The sequence below is a fragment of the Schistocerca cancellata genome, chromosome 3, assembly GCF_023864275.1.
Source record: "Schistocerca cancellata isolate TAMUIC-IGC-003103 chromosome 3, iqSchCanc2.1, whole genome shotgun sequence".
Classification (NCBI taxonomy): domain Eukaryota; kingdom Metazoa; phylum Arthropoda; class Insecta; order Orthoptera; family Acrididae; genus Schistocerca; species Schistocerca cancellata.
In genome coordinates, this window is record NC_064628.1 from 782,175,555 (window position 1) to 782,197,441 (window position 21,887).

At 39.6% G+C, this 21,887-nt stretch overlaps 1 protein-coding gene across 1 annotated transcript in view; it reads left to right on the forward strand.

Moving 5' to 3' along the window:
- Window positions 1-69: 69 nt before the first annotated feature.
- The window catches only part of LOC126175832 (methyltransferase-like protein 22), a 47,467-nt gene continuing 25,649 nt past the window's right edge, over window positions 70-21,887 (forward strand). Inside the window, exons 1-3 of the mRNA XM_049922833.1 lie at window positions 70-524; window positions 676-816; window positions 16,592-16,780. Of these exons, the coding sequence (XP_049778790.1) occupies window positions 437-524; window positions 676-816; window positions 16,592-16,780 (418 nt within the window). The 5' untranslated portion in view covers window positions 70-436. The remainder of the gene's footprint in view (window positions 525-675; window positions 817-16,591; window positions 16,781-21,887) is intronic.

Below are 21,887 nucleotides of genomic sequence, written 5' to 3' on the forward strand. Positions count from 1 at the left end.
GTTTGCGAATGGTGGTCAGAAGAAAGATTAAACCTGTTATGAATAAGCTTCAGAAATTTATTTCAGTCATTTGACGAAGAGAAAGTACCTTTCGTTTGTTTAAACTTGCAAAACTAAGCTTACTCCTATTTTAAGCAAAAATTTCTCATTCCCGTTAGTTCCTGTTCCATCTGATGTAATTTCCTGTTGGCACAAATAAACATGTCAATGCCAAAAATTATTTTTAATTTGGCACAGAAACATGCTTGCCCCATTATTAAGTACAATAAAGATTCTCTTACTGTGCCATAATAGTTAAAGAAGTCTAACTTGTAATAAGCGTATCTTATAGTAGAGTGTACGTGTTTGTTGGGTCTGTCTCTTGGAAGTTATACACCTTTTCCAAAAAAAATCTGTCATAAGAGCCTGCTAATTGTGTAGGACATAGAATCTCCAGATGTGTGACGATGAGTTCAAAATATCGTCAGAACTTCATCTACGAAGCGAAGTGGACCGTACTGCCAATCCTTCATTGTCACAAGAAAGTTAGCGTGTTTGCGAATTAAATTATTATTAAATCAAAATAAAATTGCCCATGCAATGTATTTGAAAATTTCAAAAGTCATTGGGTGAACAGTTTTTACCTTTATGCCCGTGTTACATGCCTGCCACTAATTGTTACAAATATTTATACAGATGTGGTCACAAGATTCACCTTCAGACTGTCAAAAGATCTGTCATTCATTGAAGGACATAAAGATGCAGAGGTGGACGAAGACGGTGACTTCATTTTACAAAGGCGGGATAGCACATCACAAGATGGCTTTTTATTAATTGGTAATCTGCTGTTTATAAAAGCATTTCTGTCGTTGCCAGTATGATTTCTGCAAAGGCTTATCTACATTTCTGTATTTTCTATTGGCAGTGATTTTAAGTGAATACATTAGTTGCCTCATTCTGGCAGACCTGTTGTGCAATGGGTACTGATTTTTTGTGAAGTCAACAGAACAAGTTTACAATCTGTTACAAATTGATTTTATTGTTCTTATGTTCAACAGCTCCTAATTTTATATTTATATTTCAAAAATAGTAAGGAAAAACTTTTCATCCTCTGCATTAGGCCTATTATGTGCCTTCATCCATTTCCCCGTTGTGTACCATAAGTCCAGTCATGAAGGAGACCCTAGAGGAATGTAGAGTGAATCAAGTTATACAACAAGTAGAACCAAAGTGTGTAAAGTGTACTAACAATCAGTAACACTTGTGCCAGTCTATTCAGATTTACAACCATGTCAATAATGGGTAGGTCCCTCTCATCCTTGTTTAATTGTCCCCAAACTATCCCTCTTTCCTACCCACAGAAGAAACTAGTAATCCAAAAAACAAAGTCAGAATCTGTACTTACTTGTATGTTTATTGGGAGTACTAAACATGTCACTTCCTGGCAGTAAGTCCTGGCTAGCACCTATCTCATAATTTTGAAACGTATAACTTGATTCATTCTACATCTCTAAGGGCTGTCCTTCATGGTGGGATTTTCTGAGCACGATGTGTGAATGAATGTTAGTCTGCTTGAGTGACACGAGTGAAACTGATTGCTGTTAATTTTACTTAAACTTATTTTTAGTTTTAGAAGAGTGAATTTCATTTGAAATAATTTAGAACTCCTGAGAACAGCTGCTTATTGTAGTATGTAGAGTGGTGGAGGGAGAGGTGGGGTGGGGGGAAGGGAGAGAGAGAGAGAGAGAGATCTGGGAAAATAATTAATTATAAAATGTGGCTGTTGGAGACATCCAGGATATAGGAGTGGATATCTTGGACAGTAATGATGCAGTGTTAGCATAGGTATGAGTCTTCAATCCACCAAATGGTAATAGTAGCTGGCAATATAATATGAAGGGTAAGATGGTGGTTGTACAGATAGGAGACATGTCCGGTGTGACACAATTACACAAATTTATAGGAAGTGGGAGCTGATTTAGAAAGTTACTGTTAGTATTATATGAAATTTATTGGCTTAAAGAGAGAATGAGTCATATGAAAGTAAAGTAATTGCATGAAAGCAAAGCAAACTTTTGTTAAGGGGACAAGAAACGTTCATGTAAGGATAGAATAACTGAGAGTTGTGTTCAGACTCTGGGAAAATGATATTTAACAAAAGAATATGAGTGATTCTTGTAGCTAGCCACCCAGTTGAACAGAAGAAACTTATTTATAAAAATTAGTATAGATTTTGGAAACCTCGGTTACAGTAAGCTCAGCATCCTCTTTTGCTGTACTGCATTATCAAAACTGCAGATGAAGCTATTCTAGTGTGTCTTAATTTTACTGGGTGTTTTTGTGGTGCCTCCATTTCCTTTGATAAACAATGTGTATTCCTATAAAATAACTGTCATTAATGTGATTTGTTGTTGTTGTTGTTGTTGTTGTGGTCTTCAGTCCTGAGAATGGTTTGATGCAGCTCTCCATGCTACTCTATCCTGTGCAAGTTGCTTCATCTCCCAGTACCTACTGCAGCCTACATCCTTCTGGATCTGCTTAGTGTCTTCATCTCTTGGTCTCCCTCTACGATTTTTACCCTCCACGCTGCCCTCCAATACTAAATTGGTGATCCCTCGATGACTCAGAACATGTCCTACCAACCGATCCCTTCTTCTAGTCAAGTTGTGCCAGAAGCTCCTCTTCTCCCCAATTCTATTCAATACCTCCTCATTAGTTATGTGATCTACCCATCTAATCTTCAGCATTCTTCTGTAGCACCACATTTTGAAAGCTTCTATTCTCTTCTTGTCTAAACTATTTATCGTCCACGTTTCACTTCCATACATGGCTACACTCCATACAAATACTTTCAGAAACGACTTCCTGGCATTTAAATCTATACTCGATGTTAACAAATTTTTCTTCTTCAGAAACGCTTTCCTTCCCATTGCCAGTCTACATTTTATATCCTCTCTACTTCGACCATCGTCAGTTATTTTGCTCCCCAAATAGCAAAACTCCTTTACTACTTTAGGTGCCTCATTTCCTAATCTAATTCCCTCAGCATCACCCGACTTAATTCGATTACATTCAATTATCCTCGTTTTGCTTTTGTTGATGATCATCTTATACCCTCTTTTCAAGACACTGTCCATTCCGTTCAACTTCTCTTCCAAGTCCTTTGTTGTTTCTGACAGAATTACAATGTCATCGGCGAACCTCAAAGTTTTTATTTCTTCTCCATGGATTTTAATACCTACTCCGAACTTTTCTTTTGTTTACTTTATTGCTTGCTCAATATACAGATTGAATAACATTGGGGATAGGCTACAACCCTGTCTCACTCCCTTCCCAACGACTGCTTGCCTTTCATACCCCTCGACTCTTATAAGTGCCATATGGTTTCTGTACAAATTGTAAATAGCCTTTCGCTCCCTGTATTGTACCCCTGCCACCTTCAGAATTTGAAAGAGAGTATTCCAATCAACGTTGTCAAAAGCTTTCTCTAAGTCTACCAATGCTAGAAATGTAGGTTTGTCTTTCCTTAATCTTTCTTCTAAGATAAAACATCGGGTCAGTATTCCCTCACGTGTTCCAACATTTCTACGGAATCCAAATTGATCTTCCCCAAGGTTGGCTTCAATCAGTTTTTCCATTCGTCTGTAAAGAATTCGCGTTAATATTTTTCAGCTGTTACTTATTAAACTGATAGTTCAGTAATTTACACATCTGTCAACACCTGCTTTCTTTGGGATTGGAATTATTATATTCTTCTTGAAGTCTGAGGCTATTTCGCTTGTCTCGTACATCTTGCTCACCAGATGGTAGAGTTTTGTCAGGACTGGCTCTCCCAAGGCTATCAGTAGTTCTAATGGAATGTTGTCTACTCCGGGGGCCTTGTTTCGACTCAGGTCTTTCAGTGCTCTGTCAAACTCTTCACGCAGTATCATATCTCCCATTTTATCTTCATCTACATCCTCTTCCATTTCCATAATATTGTCCTCAAGTACATCGCCTTTGTATAGACCCTCTATATACTCCTTCCACCTGTCTGCTTTCCCTTCTTTGCTTAGAACTGGGTTTCCATCAAAGCTCTTGATATTCATGCAAGTGGTTCTCCTTTCTCCAAAGGTCTCTTTAATTTTCCTTTAGGCAGTATCTATCTTACCCCTAGTGAGATAAGCCTCTACTTCCTTACATCTGTCCTCTAGCCATGCCTGTTTAGCCATTTTGCACTTCCTGTCGATATCATTTTTGAGACGCTTGTATTCCTTTTTGCCTGCTTCATTTACTGCATTTTTATATTTTCTCCTTTCATCAATTAAATTCAATATTTCTTCTGTTACCCAAGGGTTTCTACCAGCCCTCGTCTTTTTACCTATTTGATCCTCCACTGCCTTCACTATTTCATCCCTCAATGCAACCCATTCCTCTTCTACTGTATTTCTTTCCCCCATTCCTGTCAATTGTTCCCTTATGCTCTCCCTGAAACTCTGTACAACCTCTGGTTCTTTCAGTTTATCCAGGTCCCATCTCCTTAAATTCCCACCTATTTGCAGTTTCTTCAGTTTTAATCTACAGTTCATAACCAATAGATTGTGGTCAGAGTCCACATCTGCCCCTGGAAATGTCTTACAATTTAAAACCTGGTTCCTAAATCTCTGTCTTATCATTGTATAATCAATCTGATACCTTTTAGTATCTCCAGGGTTCTTCCTTGTATACAACCTTCTTTCATGATTCTTGAACCAAGTGTTAGCTATTATTAAGTTATGCTCTGCACAAAATTCTACCAGGCGGATTCCTCTTTCATTTCTGTCCCCCAATCCATATTCACCTACTATGTTTCCTTCTCTCCCTTTTCCTACTCTCGAATTCCAGTCACCCATGACTATTAAATTTTCGTCTCCCTTCACTACCCAAATAATTTCTTTTATCTCATCATACATTTAATCAATTTCTTCATCATCTGCAGAGCTAGTTGGCATATAAACTTGTACTACTGTAGTAAGCGTGGGCTTCGTGTCTATCTTGGCCACAATAATGCGTTCACTATGCTGTTGGTAGTAGCTTACCCATACTCCTATTTTTTTGTTCATTATTAAACCTACTCCTGCATTACCCCTATTTGATTTTGTATTTATAACCCTGTATTCACCTGAGCAAAAGTCTTGTTCCTCCTGCCACTGAACTTCACTAATTCCCACTATATCTAACTTTAACCTATCTATTTCCCTTTTTAAATATTCTAACCTACCTGCCCGATTAATGGATCTGACATTCCACACTCCGATCCGTAGAACACCAGTTTCCTTTCTCCTGATAACGACGTCCTCTTGAGTAGTCCCTGCCCGGAGATTCGAATGGGGGACTATTTTACCTCCGGAATATTTTACCCAAGAGGACGCCATCATCATTTAATCATACAGTAAAGCTGCATGCCCTCGGGAAAAATTACGGCTGTAGTTTCCCCTTGCTTTCAGCCGTTCGCAGTACCAGAACAGCAAGGCCATTTTGGTTAGTGTTACAAGGCCAGATCAGTCAATCATCCAGACTGTCGCCCCTGCAACTACTGAAAATGCTGCTGCCCCTCTTCAGGAACCACACGTTTGTCTGGCCTCTCAACAGATACCCCTCCATTGTGGTTGCACCTACTGTACGGCTATCTGTATCGTTGAGGCACGCAAGCCTCTCCACCAACAGCAAGGTCCATGGTTCATGGGGGGAGTAATGTGATTTACTGGCCAATATATTTAGTACAACACATTCAATGAAATTAGATATGTACACCCAGTTCACAGGTAGCCTCATATATGAAAATTTGTTGCTGTTTATATTAGCAGAAGAGAGATTGCACTTCACCATTTAGGTATCCTAAGTCATGATGTTGATTAGCTTGTAATGATAAAGACAACTAGGGTGATAAAAGAATAGGCTAAATCTTAAAAAAATTACAGAGAAACAGTGGTGGTGTATCCATTTGGATAAATATTATCAGAGAGTTACTGTTTAGCTGTAATGAGAATATTTTATAAACTAATTAACAAAAACATTCAGACATACTGCGTGCTGATCCTAAGCTTATACATGTTGCGAACAAAAATAAATGTAATTACTTCAACAAATGCTCACACAACAACATTTTTCATCAGTGGTATCAGTTTGGAATAGTTGTGCAATGCGTTCCTTTTAAATGGTTTTTAAGTATTCATTTGTAAATCTTGTAGCTGATCAGATTGACACGGTAGATAGAATATCTGCAAGGAACTCCACCGTGACAGTGATTGTGATTTGATCAGATCATGAGAGACTATTACAATAATGCTGAATTACTGGAAATGACAGTATTTAGGGGCATATATGATATAGGCAAAAAAGAAGAAAACACTGTCCGTGTTTAATGTGTTGCCCAGAATGGCAAACTGGTCCTTTTACAGGAGGGAGTCCCCTGTTCACAGATGCATAGTTTCGATAGTGTATAGCTTTAAAGTTTGAGAACAAGGCAGTGAAGTTGCTTCAGATTGTGTTTGGTATCATAATTAGTTATGTAACCCATTAGCCAACACTGGATTGCACATGCAGAGCGCTTAATATGTTGAATAAGACGACAAACTGATCATTTTTCAAGACTGAACCTAAGTCCAGTTCGAGGACTGTGGGCTGTAGACATTAGTGACTGTTTTGGAATGGTGATTGTGTTCCACATTTCATTAAGAAATCCACTAACAGAGTCACACCATGCCGTGCATCACAAAAGGAGTTCCAAATTTTGATCTCTAACTTGATTGCAGAGTGTGCAACAGCTGAGTAGTGACTGATGCACATGATGGAATAAATGCTGTTGTGCCCACAGTATTTCAACACAGTGTGGCTCAGATAATGAAAATCCTCTGATGTTGCAGGAGTTGTCCACAGAGCAGTCATTATGTTGCATGAAAAAAAGACTCAGTGATTGTGGTGCAATAGAACAGGCCCCCCCTCTACCAGTCCATCAGTTTGGGGATGTGGACTCCAACTGTGTAACACATTTACATTAAAATGATCTAGACTACAATCTTTTGTGGCTACATTATCTGACAAATCAATAATGGTATCAACCCAATAGGACAGGAAGGACATTTTTCTAGAAAAATTGGCTAGATCAGTCCTGTTAGTGTGGTTGGCATTAGGTATTGCCCAGTGATCTGATCACAAATTATTTCAGCCCATATGTTCACTCTGAATCTGTATGGATTACCTCTGACCACTTGTGCATGTTTTTCTCGACACACTAGCGTGGTCAATACTGATGAGTACCTGGTGAATACTGGTGGACAGTTCCTCCTTGAAGTGTTCCTAAACGTTCTCTTGAAAGGGAACCATTCGAACCAAGCATGGACAGCCAGCATCCAGTTCTGGCACCTAATATGAGGCAGAAATGCAGAGTAACTGATACATTGATCAGAAGACAATAAGTAGTGCTGTAGAAGAATGCTGAAGATTAGATGGGTAGAACAAATGAGAAGTTACTGAATAGAATTGGAGGAAAATAGAAATTTATAGCCTGACTTGACTAAAAGACAGGATCAGTTGTAGGACACATCTGAAGACATAAGGGAATTGGCAGTTTGGTAATGGAAAGAAGTGTTGGGGTAAAAATTGTAGAGGGATACCAAGGCTTGAATACAGTAAGGAAGTTCAAATGTATCTAGTTTGTGGTAGTTATGGCGAGATGAGGAGGTTTACACGGGATGAATTAGCATAGAGAGCTATATCAAACTATTTTTTTAATGGAAGACCATGACAACAACAACATTCAGGAGGTCAATTATATGTACAATTAAGTTCTTAGTACCATAAATTTTATTATATGTACAGTAAGATGTAAGAAACACTGAAAATGCACTTGGCTGTACGTACGTGCTGCAATTTTGGAAACAACTCCAGATGGAAAATACAATACCTACTTGCAATTTTCCAGTCTCTTGTATTTTTCTCACACTTGCTGAAAATGTCAGAGTATTTATGGTGGGAAGCCTTTCTGATTACAACTTTACAGCAGCACTTGCCATTGACGTCAACTATGGCATTTGTAACAGCATTCTGGTCGTTTCGTTACTTGGTTATACTGGTATGGTGCAGTACTGTCGACAGTGTTGCGACACTGTGGCTGTTAGATACAGAGTACATGCTCAGAATGGACAAGATTTGGGACAGGAAATCGACCGTAGCCTTTTCAAAGCAACCACCCAAGCATTCAACTTAAATGAACATAAAAAAAGTAGTTCTGGATGACCAGGATCCTGGTCGTCTCAATTGGAAGTCTATCATCTTTATTCCTGTACCTGATTCATTCTGTGAAGACAATGGGAAGGGAATAAGTGCTGCCATGTTTTCAGGTGTATTTGCATTAAGAGGCATGAATTATGGGTGAGATGTTTTACAGACAGCACTCACCATTTATGTACTATGCGTAAAATGTTATCCCCTGATGTCATTCAATCTGTATACTGAGCAAGTGGTAAAGGAAAAAAAGTGAAATTTTGGAAAGGAATTGAAGTTCAGGAGGAAGAAATAAAGACTTTAATGACATTGTAATTCTGCCAGGGACAGAAAAGGACAAAGAGTAATTTAATGTAATGAATAGAGTCTTGAAAAGAGATTGTAAGGTGAGCATCAGTAAAAGTAAAAACGGGGTAATGGAATGTAGTTGAATTAAATTGGACAATGCTGTGGGTTATTAGATTAAGAAATTAGATACTAAAAATATTGTAGTAGAAGAGTTTTGCTATTTGGACAGCAAGATAACTGATAATGACCAAAGTAGAGAGGATATAAAATACAGACTGGCTATAGCAAGGAAAGCATTTGTGAAAAAGAGGAATTTGTTAACATCTGATATAAATTTAAGTGAGAGGTCCCATTCTTCCAACATTTAGGAGAAACACAGTGGTGTTACTGCTGTTACTTGTTACTCACGATGTGGGGAACCATTGGGTATGACTTCTGGTCTTGATTGGTAGTGATTGAGGAAACACTAACAGCACAGCAATATATCATGGGCACTATGTGTCCTCGTATATTACCTCTCATGTTGTGTCATTTTTCAACAGGATAGTGCTTGTCCACACAGGGTGCATCTCTCTATGGACTGCCGACATGATGTGAAGGTACTCCCATGGTCAGCAGGATCCCCAGGGATTTCTCTTCAACCAGATGTACTCTATCATCATCATCATCATCATCATCATCATCATCACTTACGACTGATTATGCCTTTCAGTGTTCAGGCTGGAGCATAGCCCCCTTATAAAATTCCTCCATGATCTCGTATTCAGTGCTAACATTGGTGCCTCTTCTGATGTTAAACCTATTACTTCAAAATCATCCTTAACCGAATCCAGGTACCTTCTCCGTGGTCTGCCCCGACTCCTCCTACCCTCTACTGCTGAACCCGTGAGTCTCTTCGGTAACTTTGCTTCTCCCATGCGTGTAACATGACCCCACCATCTAAGCCTGTTCGCCCTGACTGCTACATCTATAGAGTTCATTCCCAGTTTTTCTTTGATTTCCTCATTGTGGACACCCTCCTGCCATTGTTCCCATCTACTAGTACCTCCAATCATCCTAGCTACTTTCATATCCGTAACCTCAACCTTGTTGATAAGGTAACCTGAATCCACCCAGCTTTCACTCCCATACAACGAAGTTGGTCGAAAGACTGAATGGTGCACAGATAACTTAGTCTTGGTACTGACTTCCTTCTTGCAGAAGAGAGTAGATCGTAGCTGAGCGCTCACTGCATTAGCTTTGCTACACCTCGCTTCCAGTTCTTTCACTATGTTGCCATCCTGTGAGAATATGCATCCTAAGTACTTGAAACCGTCCACCTGTTCTAACTTTGTTCCTCCTATTTGGCACTCAATCCATTTATATTTCTTTCCCACTGACATTACTTTCGTTTTGGAGATGCTAATCTTCATACCATAGTCCTTACATTTCTGATCTATATCTGAAATATTATTTTGCAAACTTTCAATCGAATCTGCCATCACAACTAAGTCATCCGCATATGCAAGACTGCTTATTTTGTGTTCACATATCTTAATCTCACCCAGCCAGTCTATTGTTTTCAACATATGATCCATAAATAATATGAACAACAGTGGAGACAGGTTGCAGCCTTGTCTTAACCCTGATACTACTCTGAACCATGAACTCAATTTACCGTCAACTCTAACTGCTGCCTGACTATCCATGTAAAGACCTTTAATTGCTTGCAAAAGTTTGCCTCCTATTCCATAATCTCATAGAACAGACAATAACTTCCTCCTAGGAACCCGGTCATATGCCTTTTCTAGATCTATAAAGCATAGATACAATTCCTTGTTCCACTCATAACACTTCTCCATTATTTGCCGTAAGCTAGAGATCTGGTCCTGACAACCTCTAAGAGACCTAAACCCACACTGATTTTCATCCAATTGGTCCTCAACTAATACTCGCACTTTCCTTTCAACAATACCTGAGAAGATTTTACCCACAACGCTGATTAATGAGATACCTCTGTAGTTGTTACAATCTTTTCTGTTTCCATGTTTAAAGATTGGTGTGATTACTGCTTTTGTCCAGTCTGATGGAACCTGTCCAGACTCCCAGGCCATTTCAATTATCCTGTGTAGCCATTTAAGACCTGACATTCCACTGTATTTGATGAGTTCTGACTTAATTTCATCCACCCCAGCTGCTTTATTGCTCTGCAATCTATTGACAATTTTCTCCAATTCCACGAATGTGATCCTATTTCCATTATCATTCCTATCCCATTCTGCCTCTAAATCTGAAACATTACTGATCGTATTTTCACCTACATTGAGCAACTCTTCAAAATATTCCCTCCATCTGCCCAAGGCATCCACAGGATTCACCAGCAATTTTCCTGACCTGTCCAAAATACTTGTCATTTCCTTCTTACCTCCCTTTCGAAGACTGCTAATTACACTCCAGAATGGTTTTCCAGCAGCTTGACCCATAGTCTCCAACCTGTTTCCAAAGTCTTCCCAAGATTTCTTCTTGAATGCTGCAATTATCTGTTTGGCTTTGTTTCTTTCTTCAGCATAACTTTCTCTGTCTACCTGAGTTCTAGTATGTAGCCATTTTTGATACGCCTTCTTTTTCCTTTTACAGGCTGCCTTGACTGTGTCATTCCACCAAGCTGTTTGCTTTATCCTACTTTTACACACCACTGTTCCAAGACATTCTTTAGCCACTTCTAGTACTGTGTCCCTGTACCTTGTCCATTCCTTTTCCAATGACTGTAATTGACTACATTCAACTAACTGGTACCTTTCTGAGATCGCTGTTATGTACTTGTGCCTGATTTCCTTATCCTGAAGTTTCTCCACTCTTATCCTCCTACATATGGACCAGACCTCCTGCACTTTTGGCCTCACAATCCCAATTTCACTGTAGATTAAATAATGATCAGTGTCATCAAAGAATTCCCTGAATACACGTGTGTCCCTCACAGCCTTCCTGAATTTCTGATCTGTTATTATATAGTCAATGACAGATGTGGTTCCCCTGCCTTCCCAAGTATACTGGTGAATGTTCTTATGTTTAAAAAAGGAGTTTGTGATTACTAAGCCCATACTGGCACAGAAATCCAAGAGTTGTTTCCCGTTCCCGTTGGCCTCCATATCCTCTCCAAATTTACCCATAACCTTTTCATACCCTTCTGTTCGATTTCCAATCCTGGCATTAAAATCCCCCATGAGCAGAACACTGTCCTTGTCCTTTACTCTAACAACTACATCACTGAGTGGCTCATAAAAACTATCCATCTTATCTTGATCTGTCCCTTCACAATGCGAATATACTGACACAATCCTAATTTTCTTGCTAGACACTGTCAAATCTATCCACATCAGTCGTTCATTTACATACCTTATTGCAACTACTCTGGGTTCCATTTCTTTCCTGATGTAAAGCCCTACACCCCATTGTGCTATTCCTGCTTTGGCTCCTGACAGGTAGACCTTGTATTCTCCCACTTCCTCTTCTTTCTCACCCCTTACCCGAATGTCACTAACAGCTAAAACGTCCAGCCCCATCTTACTTGCAGCCTCTGCCAGCTCTACCTTCTTCCCAGAGTAGCCCCCATTGATATTAATAGCTCCCCATGTCATTACCATTTGTTTGCCAAGTTGTATCTTAGGAGTCCCTGGTTTGTCAGTTAGAGGTGGGACTCCGTCACCTCCAAATGTCCGAGTCATTTTGCTCTGATTGTTGCCAGCATCATATTTAAAGTACCAGGGAAGCAGGTTGCTAGCCTTACTTGCCCCGAGTCCCATTGGGTTTTACCCATAACGGTTGAGGGACTAACCGGTGGATTTGGTAGTCTTTGCCGTATGAGCACAAAGGTGACCACGACTCAGAATATGTCCGAGATGCCCAGCCTTCTTCCAAAGTAACTGGTATCCTGACTGTCAGGACCACTTACTTGGCCACTCATACGTTGCCCGTGGTTCATGAACTAGGACATGACTACAGGAACCCACACCATGAACCACCCAGATGTACCCTATACTGAACGAAATGTTTTCATGCTTCCAGCCACGTCAATCGCTTAAAAAGTCACAAGCTTTCAACCTAGCACTCCTTGGCCATTGTCAAGTGGAATGACTGCTAATGGGGTGCTGGTACACCCTTATAAACTCTAGCTGCCAGCTGTGATGTCAGTGGTGCTCATGGTATCATAATATATGGGCATACGTTGACTCCAAGTTCAGTGTGTCTGCTTCATCTCATATTCGCTGGATCTCTCACCAAGATGAGCTGCAGCCTGCCATGTTTATTAAGGGTGGTATAAGTGATTTTCATTTCAATGGCTTTTTTAATTGTACAGTCCGAGAAGGCTGTAGTCCGAGTTGTGACAGAGGTTTTGTCAGATTTGATCCACTGATTGTTTCCTAGAGTGTGCTCAGCTAAAGCAGATTTTTCAGGATACAGTATGCACTGTTTGTCCATCATAAGATTGACATTACAAGAAGGAGCATGAGAGGTTTTATCTCCTATGCTATTCCAATAAATCCGCTTTAGCTTAGCAAGCTCTAGAACATGGTCACAAGGTCAAATTTGATGAAACCTCTGTCGTGACTGACACTGATGGGTTCTGTGGGCGTGTAATTAAAGTCATCAAAACAAAAATCACCAGTAACACACTAAATAGAGATGGTAGCCTGGAGTTCATCGTGGCATGGGATCTGGCGATCGCAAGGTTGGAGCTAGTGCATTGAACTTGGATTCAACCTATGCCCATACATGGTGATGCTGTGATGTCACAACCAGCAGCTGTAGTATGTAAGAATGTACGAGCAACCCATCAGCAGTCATTCTACGTGGCAGTGATCAAGGAGTGCTTGGCCGAAAGCTCATGACGTACTGCCACAAGACTCCTCTATTGATTAAAATACACAAAGCAAAAGAAGAAACCATGATGATGAGGTAGAACTCAGGCTGTTGCTAATTAGAGTATGTATAAATCGCAAGAGTGCAGTGAAAGGCTACTTCATAAAAAGCTGGAAGCAAGATGGCAAAGAATAGTAGGAATAGCAGTTGGAACTAAAAAAATTACATTACATATTGCATCTTTCACAATCACAGCCATGTCGTCAGAAAAAATATTTGTATATTTTAATTATCTGTAATATTTAGTGGCATAGTATTGATATCTGAAAAGAAAAAACAGTGCAAGAGGAATAAACCTGGTAGTAACTTCTGCAATGTATGGCTTCATTAATATGAATGTTTGTCCCCCCTTTTTATATTAAATGGACCTTCTTCTTTTTCCTGGCCTGTATCCCACTTCGTCATGTGGTTGGCATGTTAATTTTTGGATTTGGCAATGTTAGTGGTAGAGGATTACATGGGCAAACATTTTCTAAATGTTTGTGTGTCATGTAACCGAGGTGAGACATGGTCAGGTGTGGGAGGCTGTCTAAAAACCACATCCGGACCAGCTGGTACACTGGTCTTCGTTGTTAATCTACTGGGCAGATTTGATCCGGGTCCAGCACACCTTGCTGAATCCTGGAAGTTGCGTGCTAACATGCTTGGCCATCCAAGCGAGTCATTATATAACAGGGACCATGCAATCAAATTATTTTGTTAAATGAAGAATATATGTATTGTACACAACTACTTATTTAGTTTTGCAAGTGCCTCACATACAAAAGAATAAACTGTTTTACTGATTCTTTCTTAAAACCAAACAATGATTCTGGCAGTTATCTGGTCTGAGTTGTGGTGTTATGCTTATTTTTATGTGTTAGTTTTTCAACAGCATAACCTGTGAAAGGCCTCGATGCAATCCCCGACATCCTCCCACTACCACTTATTCTAGTCCTGTCACTGTCATTTCCCACCCTTCGAAATCAGGGACACCTGTGAAAGTAACCATGTAGTCTTCCAACTCAGCTGCAAACGCTGTGTGGCATTCTAAGTAGCCACGACTACTATCAAGCTGGTCTGTCTGCATGAATGCCCACTGCTAAACTGTGGCCAATGGGCATCAGATCTTTGTTTTTCCATTGTATTACTGTGGTGAAGGGAGATATACAGAGTGGCTATAATTAAAGTTTAACTTTCAAACCACTGTAGTAATAACACCACTGGTCAGAATGATGTCAAACTGAAATGGAATATTATCAGACAAGGGGGGGGGGGGGGGGGGGGGACATATGGCAGAAGAAAAATAAACAGTTACAAAATGTAGCAATAGATGGTGCTGTAAGCATCATAATTTAATAGTGGTCGACTACAAATGACAAATGAATCATGCAACAATGCCTACACTGTACGTTTGATGCTAAACAAACTGTACTACTCAGTGTATAGGTGTGATACTGTTAGTTACGTAAGCCCATCCATCACGGCAAGGTCATATCATATCGGACAGGAAAAATAGGTTTTTAATTGTCCTGAGGCCAAAAACCACGTAAAAAGTGTGAATCAAAATCATATTGGATTATTAGTTTTCGTGTGACTGGGACAACACATGTTCAATGTGTGGCCATCGTTTTCTGCAACAAGTTGAAATCGAGAAACAGCATGTTCCACATCTGATCAAAGTATTTCCGGGGTCACGCTCAGAATGTGTTGCACAATGCATGACTTCAGTGCAGCTAAGTTTGCAGTTGGAACACTGAACACAACATCTTTCAGATAGCCCCACAAGCAGCAGTCACAAGGATTAAGATCAGGTGATTGGGATGGCCAGGCTGTAGGGAAATGGTGGCTGACAATTCTAGCGTTTTCGAAATGGCACTTCAGCAGCTGCTTAACTCGATTTGAAATGTGCAAAGGTCCGCCATCTTGCATAAAAATGATCCCATCCACACATCCTCTCTGCTGGAGAGCTGGAATGACATGGTTGCACAAAAGACACTGATAGCTCTTACCAGTGACAGTACAGGTAACAGGACCAGAAGCACCTGTCTCTTTGAAACATATGGCCTTACGGTAAATGGTGCCATAAACCCTCACCACAGAGTGACCTTTTGAGGATGGAGTGATACTGGTTGATTTGCGTGTGGATTTTCCATTGCCCATATTTGACAATTCTGTGCATTGACATATCTTGTCAGATGGAAGTGGGCTTTGTCTGTCCACAAAATCTTCTGCGGCCAATCATTGTCCACTTTAATGCGAGCAAGAAATTCTAAAGCAAATGTCTCTCTTGCTGACAGATCAACAGGAAGCAACTCGTGCACATGGATAATTTTGAATGGATTGCAGAGAAGTATGTTTCATAGGATTTTACGCACCGTGCTCAAGGGTATGTTCAATGTTCGGGCAATTCTCCATTCACTAAACAGTTGCACACTACCATTTGTCTTCTCCTGCATTGCTGTGGCCCTCCCTCTACCAGGTTGCACACCTAACAACCCACCTTTTCGAATTTCTGAATCATTGTCTCCAGATCCACGACAGTCATCAGACCAATGCCTTTTTTCAAACCCTTCAGTGTCTGGAACTTCTGCGGAGCGATGTGTGTACAGTCATCATTCTTGTAGTACATCTGTACAAGCAGAGTGTGATCCTGCATTGAGACAGTCATGGTGAATGCCGCAGATGCGAAAGGAGGAACAACTGTGTACCCGGTGTGTTTACACCAACTTCAGTGGGCCGTGTGCATGACAGGTGTTTTCATTTAGGTATTCTGACACATACAGCGTCTTCTATTGATCAATTTTCACACAATTTTTTTTCTTCTGCCATACGTTTTCCGCCTTCTCCAATAATATACTGTTCCAATTTGACGTCAGTTTGGCCAGTGGTAATATTTCTACAGCATTTTGAAAGTTTAATTATAATCAGCCTGTATAGGCAACGGCTGTTGGATAACTGGAATCGTAACAAGACAGTGAAGTCTCTGTTACTGATGACATGGTCTTCTACAACTGAAAATTCAATTCTTAAAAGTTGAAAGAAGAGTGAATGGCAGTAAACACTAAAATGAGACTAAGAGGATGTAATGGGGTTAAATATAATTAAAATTTGTGTTTACATGCTTTTTTTCATATCCCAATTACATTTATCAGGACTTCTTGGTTTTTCTATCTAAAAACTTCCAGTTATGGTTTTGCAGAACAGAAATCATCAACACCATTGGAACTAGTCGGCCTACAAGTGTGGCGAGGTGCCCTACTGCTGTCCGATTTTCTCCTGCACAATGCCAAAACTTTGTTGAGTGGACACACAGTGCTGGAGTTGGGAGCTGGAGCTGGTCTCTCAAGTATTGTGGCAGCCATGTTTGCCCATGAAGTTGTATCTACAGGTATGCTGTTATTGGAAAAGCTTTTAGCACTCTTATTGTTGTGTTATTTAAACCATTGTCTATTAATCTGACACTGCACTGTAGATGTAGAATTATATGTAAAGATGCCAACAATCAAGTAGCTGTCTCAGTTGTTTCAACAGGTAGTAATAAACTAAGCTAAAAAAAGTGTATTTTATTTCCTCAAATTTAATTTAATTTTGTGTTTTGTTAAATAATGCTTAATATAACTGAAAATATCTCAGTCATAAAACATAATCATGAAACTCTAATTTCATTGTGGAAATAATTAAAGAAATTGAAAAGGAAAGGAAGTGGAATGGCTGGCCAGTTTTTAAGATGGATGTGTAGTATGCAAATATTACTATAAAAAGTTTTTATTTTATGGTGCTCTCTGAAAATAATTTACATCATACTCAGAGAATTTCTTCCGCATTCAACCCACTTATCACTATACTTTTTTAAAGAGTTTTTTGACAGCTGGCTACATTCATCCTCCCATTCCTCCCAGTTTCCATAGGAAACTGGAATCATCCCCCCTTGTGGAAGCAAGACAAAAATCAAAGTAATCAAATTCAGGACACTAAAGAATATTCCCAAGAAACCTGAAGTTTCCTGCAGCCAAATAATCAAAACAAATTTTTGATAAATGTCCCACTGTACGATTATTAATCGAGCAGCTGTTGGGTCTCTATCTTGAATGGACAGATTCAGCTACTTCTATGATGCGAGGAATTTACCTGGGCTTGGTTGTTAACAGTCAAGTACTGCACATATAACACCACACTTGTGATGAAGAAATCACATGTCATTTGATTGGCGATATAACTTTTTTTTTTTTTTGTAGCATTTGGCTGGCAGGGAGAACAGTGTTGGTAGCATAAAATTCCTGATCACCAGTTTTTGTGCAATGTCCTGGATACCCAAATCTCTGCACAGTGTCTCATGAAGAGAGGACATGTGTCACCATTGATTGTGATCCATGTGTCAGAATCTTAAGCTCAGTGGTCTCCTTGGTACAATTCGACAGGAATAGGCTATGTGCCAGCAGCAGGTTTCACAAACCCAACAGTAGGGGAGAGTGGGGGCACATTGAACCATAAAAAATATTTCTCCGTGTTACTCATCCAATAATTTTATTACAGAGTTGTGATTTACAGATGTTACAGTTTAATCATTCAAGTATCAAATGGCCTTATATGATTGCATTGTCATTTATTGTTTTTTAGCTGCACGTCTTTGAAGAAAATTTGATAAATGGTTCATTGTGCCCCACATGTGGGGTACAATGAACCACTTTAAACAGGTTCATTGAAAGAACCTATTTAGCATACAAAGTAAGTGTAAATGTATGTTAAATGTAATGTTTACATATATTCCATGTGTGAATCATATAATTAAATCTTAGGCACACAATCATGTAACTTATTTTGGAATTACCAAACATCAATGGACTCGAAGCTGATTCCAAATTTGAAATATGATTTTTGTCTCTTTGTCACACCGTCAGTAGCAGGTCGGGGGAGCACGTGAAGTATGTTGCTAGCTGGAACAAAAGCTTCACCCTTTACCTGAGGAAAATAAAACTTTCCTCCCATTTTTTCACTTTTTCTCAAAAATGATACCTGCTAGTCTCCTGTATCATCCTTCAGTTTCAAAATCTTTCCCACATAGTAAACTGGTGTTTTGTTTTTCAGTTCAAATTTGGTGAAAACGACATCATCTGTTTCTGGTAATTTTTCCGTCTTCAAAGTTGTACTCAGATTCACCAGACACATCCATGTTGGCATCGCTCTCTTCATAATGCGCCTCACTAATGTCTTCATCTGATTTCTGCTAATAAAGCTTCCAGTTGATCTTTTTATTGGGATGTTTTGTGGCTTGCAACAAATCTTTCTCTGTTGTATCAGTTGCAATTAAGCTTCGTCCTCTCTTACGTTTATTGCTCTTCTTTCTGTTCTTTTCTTTTGGGTATCCTCGAATTATTTCAGGGGAAACTTCATTAGGAAAAGCTGTTTGGGTGTTAAGCACTGCAGATGGTCCTGCTTGTTGCATATCTTGTGACTGGCTGACATCGACTGAGGCTTGTCCTGCAGATTGTGCATCCTTGATATGGTGGAGAGAATTAACATCTGAAGTTGTTCTGTTTGCCTCCACCATCCTGTCTGTTACTTTGCTGACCATAAAGTCTTCGTCAGTGAAAATGTCTTCATCAGATGGAAATATTCCACATTTCTTGAAATCTGAACGTATGTTAGTGGATGTCATCGATCTGTCATGAGCAATTTTGACATGCACAGCTACATCATAAATAGTGAGAGGAGTGCCTTTCCTGTGTAGGAGTTTTGAATTTAATATTGAGTAATAAGTTCCCTTGGATGAAGAGAACACTCCTACATCTAGAGGTTGCATTTTGGTTTGAGGTATGTGGGGATATAGTTAGCATAACCATCCCATTGGCTTTTGCTACATCTATTACCTCAATTGACAATTGGCTTCCATGATTGGCTAAAATTAGAATTTGTGGATGAAATGTTTCATGACATCCACAAAAAGTTCGCTATTCATCCAGCCAGTCTTTGTTGCTAACCCCAGGGTGCCTGTTGGTGCATTACTTATCATATGTTGTTTAAAATGTACTTGAGGAAATATCATTGCTGGGAGCAGGAAAGTTCCACCTGCACTGATTATGCAACAGGTGGTCACTAAGACACCATGTTCTCCACTAGTAACTTGAGAAATCTGTTCACTTCCCCTTGTGCCACTACCTTTGGAAGCCTATCTGGTACAGTTGAGGTACCGGTTTCATCCAGATGTACTGGTTTCATCCAGATTGAAAACCCTTGTACCATCAGCGAAAGTAGGGTATCTCTGGTAAAGGTCTTTCAAGTTTTTGAAGAAATTCGAAACAGTATACCTATTAAAGGACGTTGCTCTGGATAAGCTGCAGCCCTCTGGGGTTTGGATACTTAAACTGTGATTTCATTTCATGAACCCATAGAACCAGTCTACACCAGTCATTCCTTCCATCCAGTTCTCAGGACATTTGAGACCATTTTTCAAAGCCAGCTGACTTGCTAAGTGCCTGTATGTTGTAGTGTCAATACCAAAGCATATCTTAGAAGAATGCAACAAATACTCCACTAATTCTTTCTCCTGCTCCACAGAAAATATCTTACAATTGTCATAGTTTGGTGTCAATCTTTCACTGGAACCACATTTAATGTTTTGAACATATCGTTGAAGAGTAGGGTAAGGTATTGAATGAGATTTAGCTGCTTGGCGAACTGCCATGCCCTTATTAAGAACGTCTTGTACAACTTCTTGCATAACATCGTGGTCAGTTTTACTGCTGTCCGTCTTCCTGCGGTATGAACAAACCATCTTCAAACCTGATAATATAAAACAGGACTCCGGAACGTCTGTAATTTAAAATCCTTAAATACCTACACATATGTTTTTACTCATGCTAAGGAAACAAAGTATAGGGTGCTTATATTGGAGAATTAAAAGATTCCTGGGGTACAGTGGACCACCCTGGGGCACAATGAACCATGGCTCGTTGTGCCCCAGGAGAGCTTGGTTCAATGTGCCCCAACAGTACATATTGCAAACAAAGCTCATGTGAGGTTATGTATGAACATTGTTAATATTTGAAGATCTATATCATTAAAATACAGTATTGATAATGTTACAATGAATTACTTTCTCTAAAATTTGGTGACAAAGGACTGAACAAAATTCAATCAATCTACGTCTCCAAAAATTACTTCACTGTCGCGAAACTAACATATCACCAGTACAACACTAATGGCGGGAACTAGATCCTGCAGAAAACAAATGGCAGTTGGTAGAACAGTACTGACAACACATGCACAGAGGAAGAAATAATTTACCACCTTATACTAAAATTATGCTACCTGATTCATTGTGCCCCATGGTTCAGAGTGCCCCACTCTCCCCTACTCTGTAAAAGCGCACATTTCTGTCATTTACATGGCACAGACACACAGTAGAAACTTTGTAACAGGCTGCTGGAAGGCAATGGTGAGCCATCTCCACTAGGACCTTGCTTAAAATGATGATGCAAGATCCCTGCATCTGCTCCCTTCTCACTCATTCCCTGAGTTGGGGACTGCTTTGACTAACAGTTGCAGCGTCATTGTCAAACAAGGATTACACAAGTACTCACCAGTCCATACAGTGTGCTACACACAATTCTGACAATTCATAAAAGGGTGCATTTCCTTGCTGAATATTTTGGTTTCCTGTGGTGTGCTGCAGGTGAAGAAGCAAATCTTCACTATTAGACATGGAGCATGGCTTTCTTCCCCTTACTTGTGAAGATAATATTGTGTTAACAACTTGATGCTTATTAGAATAAAAGCTTGCCCTAAGTAATTGAACATATCAATTATTACAACATTATAGATATGTCATTTTGCACCAAGAGAAAGAACCAGCCAAAAAATTCATTTCTGGAATGTAAATCAAACAACCTGTCCGGGGCAGTAAGTGGTGGTCTCATAATGGTGGATGGCTTAGTTACAACGTAGGTATACCTTCTGACTCTGCATACTTGAAGTCCAGCCAATTAATCTACCTGCCCTTACTTGTGATGCACTTGTTCTTACTGCCCACTCCCATATGTGAAACTGATTGAAATTTGCATGAACACATGAATACTCCGGAAAGGGTCAGTGTGCCATTAAACAAAGAGCAAACTAATCTGGTAAAATCAAATATATCATTGAGGCCCATTTGTCTTCCACTTAAGTTGGTGTACATATGTTACAATATTTAAGCAAAGCTGACCATAGTATTCGTTAGAATTCAGGGTGCTTGCATGACTGAAATTAATTCTGATTGACAAGAAAAACTCTGACCTTCTGAATTAGCTATTCACACATTACATTATAATCATTTTACTGCTCTGCCACATGGGATTTAAACACAAACCGCCATGATAGTTTTGTGATCTGCCATCAATAACTTATGTGATTTCTTGAAGTCACAAAATATGCTAACCTCACATTTCGACCACACAGCTGTCGGCAACGCAGTATATATTCAAAATTAGTTAATACAAAATGAACAAACACAAAGC